General features: G+C 39.4%; 1 protein-coding gene across 1 annotated transcript in view; it reads right to left on the bottom strand.

Annotated features, from left to right (window-relative positions):
- Positions 1–10042: 10042 nt before the first annotated feature.
- Positions 10043–12035, bottom strand: part of COL6A6 (collagen type VI alpha 6 chain) — a 41478-nt gene continuing 39485 nt past the window's right edge. The window contains 1 exon segment of the mRNA XM_017734551.1: positions 10043–10746. Coding sequence (XP_017590040.1) covers positions 10574–10746 — 173 coding nt within the window. The 3' untranslated portion in view covers positions 10043–10573.

Below are 12035 nucleotides of genomic sequence, written 5' to 3' on the forward strand. Positions count from 1 at the left end.
TCAGAAGAACCTGATTTGTGCTTACATAAAGATGGATTCACAGCCTTCTTTATTTAATAAAATATTGAAGTTCACAGTGTAACACAATCATGCAATTTACAATATTGTAAATTACAATTTACAATTTGCATCATTGGAAGTTGTCAGGACATTGCACAAATTACCACTCCAGACCACCACAACAGGAAGAAAACGTTTTGTTTCATTCCTTATTTTCCCTTAAAAATGAAAAAGAACAAGCATAGGTTCCACTAATGGGAAAATATTTGGAGTCTAAGTCTTGCCCTGCATCCTGGAGATCCCCTGTCACTTCAACTGTCTTGCAGAGCAGCAGGTCCTGGAATAGCCCTATGAATAGTGGCATGTTACATATGTGGTATTCAAACAACATACAGAGGTGACATGACTTTTTTTTTAATTGGAAATTAACAGATTTCTTTCCTTCTTCCCTTATTTGCTACCTGCTTAAGTTCCACTGAATTAATTGTAAATGAGAAATAAGAAAGAAGAGCATCAGGTCTGACACCATTTTCACTTTTAAGAGATGAACAACCTGGATGGATAACATCAAAGCACCAATTTTCTTCTAGTAGTTCAGCTCATTTTTGTTAACTGAGTTATTCATCCAATATGTTCAAAGTCCATTTAAAAATACAGTCCCTAAAATAATATTAGCACATGCTTCAGCAGGGAGCAGCCAGCCCTTGTCAGCCCCTGTCATAGCAGAGAACATCTGAAGTTACTATTCAGCCGTGGAAAAGCTTGTGAAGAAAAAGGAGAGAGAAATGAAGCTAGAAAAAAACAGGACAAAGAAGTTAATGGGGAATGAAAGTGACCATCACACTGCTCTTAAACCAGATAATTTCTTCTACAGCAGTTTTTTATCCAAGGCAAAAAAAGGCAAAAAAGGAAGGTGAACTGGAACACATATAGTAGGATATCCAGAGATGGTCATTGCTTCTGCTTAGTGTGACTTACACAGGGACAGAGCATTAATAGCTTTTGCAAATGACAGACATAACATTTAAAAATCAATACAAATGTGCAATCAGCACACATAAAGGAGGAACCTGTTAAAAAAAAATCCATTAAAGAATATCAATGATGACGTACTTGTCATTCTGCCTCTATATATTTTTACTGCACGTTCTCCTGCAAGTCCCTTGTCTCCAGGTTTACCCTAATTAGTTGGAAAAAATGCAATTAAAATGTGACAAGAAGTTCTTCTGATAAAAAATGCAAGCTTCTCAAGAAATTATGACAGTTTTTTCCCCCAGAAACACAAGGATACGGAACACAAAATATTAGTCATAGATTTGCATAAAAACCCCAAATCAAACTTGCACAATGACCAGTCAACAATTTTTTACTGCAAAAAGGAAAATGAGGTGCAGCTGTTCCTTTGCTGCAGCATCATAAGATAACAAAAGACTTGCAACATCTTGTTTCATACAACTGAAAGTACTCCTCTTTTTAATCTGCTCAACTATCCTTTTGACTGTGGTGTATTTTCTCCAAGTAATATTGTCTGTGGCAGAAGTGGGCTGCTTCCAAAGTGTGATTTATCTACTTGTTTACTGAAGCGCACACTGATTTCCCATGAGAACAGGGAAGAGCTGTCAGTTCAATTTATTTAACAAAACTTCTAATTGCTCCTTAATTTCTGTGTAAGTAAAAATATTGGAGAAAATATTAAAGGCAATTTCTGTGCACAGAACATTGAAAATGTCCAGTGATATCAACAAGAACAAGCCTCTGGCAGATTTTCTACATCTATGGGGGAATGTATATCAGTCACTAAACTGTGGGAACATGAAGTACTTCTTACTCTTCTTTACTCAATATACAAATGACAAGTTACTAGAAAGCTTTGGGTCAGAGGTCTGCCCACAGTGTCACCAAGCCATGCTGTTCAGCAGTTCATGTTATTGAAAAGGTTTAACTTTTTCTTTACATCTTCCTCTTATGTATATCATACTTCCTTGCATTTACAGATGGCAATGAAGATTCCAGAGGAACTATCTATTCAGTCTGATTTCATCATTGAACACTGCAGACAGAGAAAGAACTAGCAATCAACACAGCAAAAACAACTCAAAGACAGTCCTCCTGAAACCATGCAGTGGTAATGGTCTTGAAATAAAATCTTGTGTATGGACACTAAAAAATCATTTACTACTGTAATCACTGGGAAAGACTTGCTGAGCACTAGGCCTGGGGGTGGAAGATGACACAAATAAATGAAAAAAGAAATGTTATATATCTAACAATACTTACATGCAAGCTATAAATACCTAAAACTTGCAGTTTTATCTGTGCAATACTTGGAACATATATAGCTCTGTGTATCCTTCAGCACCTCTGTAAGGACAGAAAGGGCACAAAAGTTTTATCTGGAAGTGAGGTACCAAGTAGTTATTATAGAGCATTGCACATGTGTTAATAATCGCCTTCTGATAAAGTCTACTGTGACAATCTTGTCTGTTTTTTCCCCTGTCCTACACTGTCCTCTTCTACTGAATATATACCCTGTTTTCAAAACTACCCACTGGCTATTCATCAGTAGTTCGCCCTTTTTCAGAAGAGCAAAAAAGTATTTTAAGTCCTGTAATATCTCTTCTGATAGAAATTCAAACAAAAGGAAGCGCAAATAACTTCGTGGTAAAAAGTTGTGCCTTGTGCTTGAGAGTTTATTAAAGACATTTCTCACAGGGACAGTTTCATGAAATAGCCATACTGTTGTTCTTAAATCCAAATCCTAACCAATAAAAGATGACTAAGTGTTACTGATATACAAAGTCACCCTTTTCTCCTTTCTTTCCAGGAACCCCAAGAGATCTCTTAGAGACAAAATATAGTACATTATTTCATTTTTACCACTCAGTAACTTTGAGGTCAAGAAGGCAAAAGAAAGACAATAATGTATCTCTTCTCCTCTAATTCCATCACTCCCATCCTCCCCATTGTTCCTGAAATAATAAAAATGTGCATGAATTTTTCACATAACCAACCAACCAGAAAAAAAAGGAAGAAAAAAACCCTAAACACAGGAATTAATGCTTGCAGTTAGATTTCCCATGTGTTTCCTAGGCAAAACCACAAAGTGGGCACTGCAGCAGATATCTGCACACAGCTTTAAAAAAGTAACATTGACTTAACACTCACTGACATCTCTGCAAAACTCTCAAAATCTTCAATTATTGCAAGAGAAAACCCTAAAAAATATTGCATGGACAAATTTAGACTATCTAGAGTAACACTGTACCCTTTTCCCAAAAAATCCTTACACCCATGAAAAGAAAAATGATGGCAAAAGTTAGAAAAACATGTCATAAAAACACTGAAGAATTATTTTAAATCATAATTACATAGTATTTTCAGAATTTTTGTTTAACCTTTAAACCTTTTTTAACTGGTCATCCCATGTTCCCTTGTCTTCCTTTTGGTCCTGGTGGTTCTCTCTGAGGGAGGTGAAAAGAATGGCCACAGTCAGAAAGTTGAAGAAACTGGATTTTAACATGCATGTGTACCAGGAAAAGCTGGCTCTATTGAACTCCAGATGCATCCTGCTTTTTTTTTTTTTCCAATTTGGAGGCAAGTGGAAAACACTTAACTAGCCACCTATTAATCAAATGGTAACTATTTAAGAAAAAAAGTGTTTTGAACAGTTATTAATCCTTAATAAATGGGCATGTTTGTGATTTCAAGAAGGTTGGGTATCTTATATTGATATACCACTATTTTCCATAAAAGGTTTTCATCTTGTTTTTTAAAGTAATATGTGGTGAAAATCTTTTTACAAAATATTGAGTGGTGATTTTAGTTCCACTCATTTTAGTGGGCAAGACTGTGCTCTGAGTTTTGATTTATGTGAATTTATTTTAGTTGAGAAGAATCGATTCCTATGAGTCTACTGATGACAGAACACTTGCTACAACAAAACATTTATTTTGCAGGATTATTAGTATAATATTTCATAAAGATATGTGTATAAAACACATATATGTGTATCCAAGTCATTAGGAAACAATTGTCAGTGCAAACTACTGCAATGCAATATTTCTGGACATAAAGCTGATAGCTCTTTTAAAACCTCAGCAAGGCTACAGCCAAGGACTTAACTTCCTCATGAGCTCAGGCTCTGCTGATCTAAGGACTCCGGAAGAGTCTCCTGCACTCCATTACAGATACTGGGGGTTATCTAGGCACAGCTGAGATAGGGAGGCAGGAACAGAACAGGGATAAGATAATTGCAACATGGTCTTCAACTACTAGAATTTTTTTTTTTTTTTTTTTTGCCAGTGCTGGCAGTTCTGACTTGCAATTTCAGTTTTAGCAGTTACAGATTTGGCTCTTGAGGGCCCTTCAGATGTGCCCTTTCTTGTGGCTGTGGCTGCTACCTCTGCCTTGCCTTGGGAATTCTGTAGCAACTCAGAGATTTCTTGTCACAGAAAGTGTAAAGATAAGAGAATCTCAGAACTTAAAGCTGTGGATTAAATTAGACAAGAAAACTAATTAAAGAAGAGAAATTATATGGTATTTCCCACTTAGATCCCACTAGAGAACATTGTCCTTCACAACTCTGTTACAGTAAACCCTTGACCTCCCATGCTGTAGATCACAGTTAATTGGTTTTCCAATAGCTGTGTTCTCAGCTATTTCTGTGGGTTAGCAATAAATATCTGGAAAGGCGTAATACACAGCTTCCTCCTAACAAGTGTTTTAATTTGAAGAAATCAGCAAGCAGTCCCTGGTTTTCACAATCAAATACCATATTTCTCAGATGAAACTGATATGATCTTCCATTAGACACACTTAAGAGCTAACAATAAGATTTTTATATTTCTTATTTATTTACTTTGTTTTTTTCAAAAAGCAAGAAGGGGATTTGGAAGTAAAAAGATTTTCCCTAAGATCTTAAAATCTGCAGACAGACATCCCTGGAACATGAAACATGCACTCACCCAGAAAGAAAGCAATCTGGGCAGAAATGGGTCATACAAAATGCTTCACTACACTGCTTGACTCGGGAAACAGTAGATGGACATGGCAGAGTTGTCTATTGTCCAGAAGGTGCATTCATATTTGATGGGAGTTGGACTTATGCCAGTTGCCTCTGAAGTCATTTGAATAATTTTTTTTTGCTTCCTGTGAGAGACATAGTGATGTACACCTGCTAACAGGCTGTCCTGCAGAGTTGTTGGAGAGAAGCACTGTCATGAGGCTGCAGAATAATTGCCCCAGAGGTTCAGAGACTGTTGGAAACTTCTTTCTCTCTTCTTTCACCTCCTGAAAAAGGCCAGGTCCCAAGAGCAGAAGACATACCATGTGGAAAAGAGCACAAAGACCACTCTGTGAGGGTAAAACCGTCAGGGAACATTGACCTTGACAAAGCAAAGGTGATACAAATGAGCAGAAGGTGTCACCTAGAAGAACTCATATCCTCAGAGAAACCTCCTTTGACTAAAGACCCCAGAGTGATGTTACTCTGACAAATTAGTTTCTTGGCTTGTGTAAACTCTTGGATTTTTCATTGATGGACAGCCTGATACAACATTAAAAACACCTTCAAGCGCTTGGACAGTTTCTTCAGCTGACAGGCCTGACAGACATCTGGACTGTAACTATCCAGGCATGAAATGATCAGCTGTTACAAAATTCTTATCAAAGACTGCTACTAGAATTCTACAGTAACTAAAGCTTTGCTCAGGGATTTGGCCTTGTTGAGGGGAAGAGGTGAGACAGGCAAGAATGGCCGATGACAACTATAACGTAATTCATCTAGAGAAGTGCAGTTTTATGTAGGGCTATAAAAAGGGCACAGAGACTTTATTTGGTCTAGAAATAGACCAAAAATTTGAACGTCTAGAAAGCTGGTCCCTTGGAGAGAAGAGTCCATGTTGGAGCAGATTTGCTGGCAGGACTGGTGACCCTGCAGGGGTCCCATGCTGGAGCAGCCTCTTTCCAAAGGACTGCACCCTGTGGGAAGGACCCCACACTGGAGCAGTACATGAAGAACTAAAATGCATGGGAAGGAATCATGTCATGGTCAACCCAGTGCTTATAGGGGTGGAGCACGTGCTGGTATTTGTTGGCTGGGGTAAAGCTGATTTTCTTCACAGTAGCTGGTATAGAGGTTGGTTTTGGGGTAGTGATGAAAACACTGTTGATAAGTCAGGGATGTTTTGGTTATTGCAGAACAGTGCTTGCACAGAGTCAAGGCCTTTTCTGTTTCTCACCCCACCACGCCATAAAGAAAGCTGGAGAGGCACAAGAAGTTGGGAGGGGACACAGCTGGGACAGCCAATCCACACTGATCCAAGGGATATTCTATACCACATGGCAACATGCTCAGCATCTAAAGCTGGGGAAGAACAAAAAGGGAGATGTTCAGAGTGATGGCATTTATCTTCCCAAGTAACCATTACACATGAGGTAGTTCTGCCTTCCTGAGGATGGCATGAGAAGTGTTGAATGAATGCCTTGTTTTGCTTTCCTTGCGTGCATGGCTTTTGCTTCACCTATTAAACTGCCTTTGTTCCAACCCTTGAGTTTTCTCCCTTTTACATTCTCAGTTCTCTTCCTTGGCTGCGTGGGGCTTAGTTGCTGGCTGGGGTTAAACCATGGCAGTCCTTTCTAGCTGCTGGGACTAGTGTAGAAAGGGTTTGCCTTGCCTAAGGTAGGAATAACTCAGTTTTCCTCATCACATTTTTAATGTGCACTACAGGAATTCTATCCCCTTCTACAGTATGTAAATTTTTGACTGGTCAGGGCCAGTCTGATTGGCAGATTCCCTGGTGTTCACTAACCAGGCAGCCTTCACTAAACGCTAAATACCAGTATTTGAAGGTCCCACCACCCACTGCTCTCCGTGCAGTCTTTAACAGTCCATTACATTGTTTGATCTTTCTAGGGGTTGCTGTACAATAGGGAATGTGATACACCCACTCAAATGCCATGTTCTTTGGCCCAAGTGTCTATGAGATGGTTTTGGAAATGAGTTCCACTGATTCATTTCTTTCTGGAGTACTGTGTTGCCCTAAGATTTGCTTTTCAAGGCCCATGATAGTGTCCTGGGCAGCGGCATGGGGCACAGGGTATGTTTCCAGCCATCTGGTGGTTGTTTCTACCATTGTAAGCACATGGCACTTGCCGTCATGGGTTAGGGAGAGTGACATAGTCAATCTGCCAGGCCTCCCCATACTTGTATTTCAGTCATTGTCCTCTGTACCAAAGAGGTTTTAACAGCCTGGCTTGCTTAATTGCGTTTTTCACATCCATGGATAATGTCTGTGGTTAAGTCCACTCCTCAGTCACAAGCCCACCTATCTCTTCCTTGATGTCCCGAGGTGTCATGGGCCCACTGAGATAGAAATAATTCATGCTTATCCTGCAAATCCAAATCCACCTGAGACACACTTCAGTCTTGGCAGCTGCTGGTTGTTCCTACGTTTTTCAGTGGCCCGACTCTTGGGTGCATGAGCATCTACATGATGTACCTGCACAACCAGATTCTCCACCCAGGCAGCAGTACTTTGCCACAATGTGGCAGCCCAGATGGGCTTAGCCCTATAGTGCCAGTTATTTTGCTTCCACTGCTGCAGCCAGGCCCACAGGGCACTTGCCAGCATCCAGGAATCAGTATAAAGGATTGACCACTTTTCCTATTCAGCAGAGTCTAAATCCAGCTGGATGGCTTTGACCTCTGCAAATTGACTCGATTCACCTTCTCCTTCAGCAGTTTCTGTGACTTGTAGTAAGGGACTCCATGCAGTGGCTTTCCATATCTGATGCCTTCTCACAGGATGGCAGGTTCCACCCAGTAAAGAAGGCATATTGCTTCTCATATTCTGCTAACTTATTCTATAGTGAGGCCTTTTCAGCATGTATTACCTCCTCAGGTGACATTCCAAAATCTTTGCCTTCTGGCCAGTCCATGATCACTTCCAAAATTCCTGGATGACTGGGGTTCCTTATTTGAACTCATTATGTGATCAATGTGACCCGCTTACTCCATGTAGCATTAGTTGCATGATGTGCCCAGGAAAGCCTCCCTCAGAACATCCAATCCAACATGGGTAATCAGGGTGTCAGGAGAAGCACCTAAAAATCTGGATCTCCTGTGCAGGTCCCTTCACTCTACTTTGTTTTATGGCAAAACTGGATTTCGAAAGGATTTGGACTATTTTTTTCCCTTTCGCAAAAACTTTTTCTGCTGTATTGCCCCACACAATGGTATCATCAATGTACTGCAGGTGTTCTGGAGCTTCACCCTGCTCCAGTGCAGTCTGCATCAGTCCATGGCAGTAGGGCTTTTTTCTACCCCTGGGGCAGTTGATTTCAGGTATACAATAATACCTCCAAGTGAAAGCAAAGTGTGCCCTGCACTCTGCCGCCAAAGGGACTGAAAAAAAGGCATTAGCAAATGTTAATTTTGGCACAGCACTTGGCTGCCTTTGACTGCTGTTCATATGGAAGTTCAGCATGTCTGGTCCAGTGGTGCTGAGCAGTGGCATGACTTTATTCAAGCCACAGTAGTCTGCTGTCAGCCTCCATCCTCCATTAAGCTTTCTCACTGGACACATGGGGCTGTTAAAGGGCGAGCAGGTCCTGCTGATCACTCCTGGGCTCTTCAGTCAACAAATCAGTTTATCGGTGGAAATCATGGAGTCTTAGTTGATGCAATATTGCTTCTGGTGCACTGCTGTGGTAGTGATTGGCACCTATTGTTCTCCAGCCTTCAGCAACATGACATGTGCCGTCTAAGAGACCAGGTAAGGCAGACTGCTGTTTAATTTCCTCTGTCTCCAGGACAGCTACACTGAAAGCTCACCAATACCTTCTTGGGTCCTTGGAATACCCTCTCCTGAGACAGTCTATGCCAGGGATGTATGGACCCACTGGTCTAGTCACAATGGGATGCTTTCACCACTCATTCCCAGGCTAAGGCTAATCTCAGACTCCAACAGTCAGCTGCTGGGATCCTCCCGTCTCTCCAGGATCTAAGGCTAATCTCAGACTCCAACAGAGTCAGCTGCTGGGATCCTCCCGTCTCTCCAGGAACACAAATGACTTGTGCTCCTCCATAGCTTGATGGCATTAGGACACACTGTGCACCAGTGTCTACTAAAGCCTTGTACTCCTGTGGGTCTGATATGTCAGGCCATCAAACCCACACAGTTCAGCAAACCCAGTTATCCCTCTCCTTCACGCGGCTGGAGGCAGGGCCCCTCTAATACTGATCATAGAATTCCCTGCTAGCTTCTTCTGCAAGTGGACAAGAACTTCTTTCCATAGAGTCAGTAGTGTAACCAGCCCTCCCATTCTGCTAAGAAGAGCTCGCTGTCATGCATGGGATTTCTCTGAATCAGAGCAAACACAGTATTTTTAAAGGGAGTGTTAAAATTTTGTATAAGGAAAGCTGGCACATATTGTTTTATATCCAGTGACATCCATCTTCATGTATGGAATATATGTCATTATTTCACTTTATTTCTTAAGTAAGAAACATTTTCTGCAAAATTTTTACAGCTCTTCTTCCAGTTTAATCTTTTTTCTTTCTTTCAAGGGAGCATATAGAAAGATGCTGCTAGATCTATTCTTGTATCTTGTAAGTGAATCCAGAGAAGAATAAAATTCCAGGTGAGTACAGCCACCTCTGCAGAATGCCCTGTGGTGACAAAGTTAAATGCACCGTGACATCTACAGCCATAAAGTGGGCAACAACAGAGTTTGGGTAAGTCATCAGAGTATGAGATTTCAGCTAAGTCCTACCCTTCTGCAGGGCACTGCATTTACTGTCCTCAATCAGATGTCTCAGGATTTTTTCTTTCACTCGAGAGCAGCCATGAAAATCTAATGTTCTAAAATAAAAGCACTTGTCTAACATCTGGTAACTAGGAAAGGGGACCAATGCTTATTTACCAATGGAAAGCCACACCATGAGAATATGCTTACACCTGTTTCAAGAACTAACAACAGAAGTAAAACATTTGAGAATGATTGATTTTATTCACATATTGGATTATTCAGAAGGAAAAAAAAAAAAAAAAAAAGAAGCCAAGAATGACTCTATGGTAATAAATCTCTTAAACCCTGTTAAGTGAATTAAGTTCTAGGAATTCTGTCATTTGAGATCCAAATGCTTTCTGGTATTTTCTATAAGGAGGATAAATGTAAGCAAACACATCAAAATATTTTGATGTTAGTGTCTTGCATCTAATATTATTTTGTGTAATTCTCTGAGGCACTGCTTTATTTTATGCAGTATATTCAGAAAGTGCATATTTTTGTATTTATGGAAGAAAGTCAAGTTTCAATACTCTTACGCCTTTTAAACAATGCACTGTTGGCTAACAAGAGTTTCTCAATACTCAACATGTTAGATCAATGGAGAAATAGCCTAAATTTTATTTTCACAGTTACGTTACCAGATAATAACTTTATAATCAAGTATTTCTTTCAACTGAAATATGGGAGCCAAGTGGTTATGTAAAGCTTCCTCTTTGAATGCCTTTTCCACATCAACCTGATAGTCTAACTGACGAATTAATGTAATTTAAGTGTCTCTGCACTAGGAAGACTCTATACACAAGAATCCACATTCTTCTTGTGTTTCAAATCTATTTTTATTGCCTCCACAGCCCCCATACCAGAACTGACCACACATTTTCTGCTCTTTGTCGTAGTACCACTTCAAAATGTAATTCTGACATTCTCCGCTATCTTGAACAAGGTCACATGCATCTGGAAAAGGGAAATAAGAGACAGATTTAATGAAAGAAAAGTCTACCCTTCTCAGAATTGTAAATTCAGGGAAAAGCAATGTTCAGTGCAAACTGTCAGACAAAAGTAGCCAGTCTTCAAGGTCTTATAAAGATTCACTAAGTATTCATCTATAACCCCACAGTGTCAGCGTGAACACCCTCTTTTCATGATATCTTTACCCCGAAAGAATTTCTGAAACAAGAAGATTTTCATTGCCATAAACAGAAGGAATGCTAAAAGGTGTTTACTTTTCTAACATAAAATTTTTATTTAAATGATTCTAAAATAACTATACCTGGTCCATAGGGATTAGTAGAATAAGCTTTTTAATAATTCCCCTCTTCTTTATTCCAACTTCTTATACTGGTATCCATCAATAAAATTTCGTAAATTAATATACATAGGTTGTTAAACTATCCATGATAGTCTCTTAGCCAAATCCAAGAGTATTACAGATTCAAACTGCATAAATTAGCAAAGCAGGTGAGAGAAGCATAGTTTGTAGCAATCTGGTATTCAGTAAGAACAGATCAAATCATCTTTCACCGATGTAAATTTGGAGTTACTCAAAAGAAGACAGAAAGGCAGCTCTAGACTTTGGTGCCAGTACAACACTAAAGAGGAAGAACTGAGAAATAAAGAAATATACCAATAACAATACATTTTAAAGATTTAAAATGACATAACCTTCTCCTAACCAACTGAAAAGCAAAAATTTCAAGCAAGAGATGAGCACAAAGTACATCTCTCAAAAGGCAAGTTCTGGAACATGTTTTTAGAAGTAAACTGTTGGGTCACTAACTACAGCACGGGATTGGGAAAGGCAGTTCATACATCTCTCATAACTGACTTGGGTCATTTCTCACTTAAATGCAGTGACCATGACTACTTCCTCAAAGGAAATATTTTATTTATATATTCATTTATATCTTCCTGTTACTAATCCTCTCTCATCATGAATGAGGCTACCAGACATTTCCAGAACCATTCTTGAGTGGAGAGAGATGAAAAACAAATGGATAACAGCTGTAAAAATGAGCAACCACACCCCAAACTGTCCAGATACCTTTTCATTTATTTTCACATAAATTCTCTCTAATTGTAGTTTAAAAAAGAAAAACACTCAATAGTGTTAAAAGAATATCAGTGACAAATAATCTCACAATCAGCTTCCCATACCTATATCTAATGGCAAATCTGCAATGAAAAATGCATCATTAGGAAACAAAGTCAAAACCATGAAGTATATATATTTTGATACCTCTGCT

Source organism: Corvus brachyrhynchos, unplaced genomic scaffold, assembly GCF_000691975.1.
Source record: "Corvus brachyrhynchos isolate BGI_N302 unplaced genomic scaffold, ASM69197v1 scaffold94, whole genome shotgun sequence".
NCBI classification, from domain to species: domain Eukaryota; kingdom Metazoa; phylum Chordata; class Aves; order Passeriformes; family Corvidae; genus Corvus; species Corvus brachyrhynchos.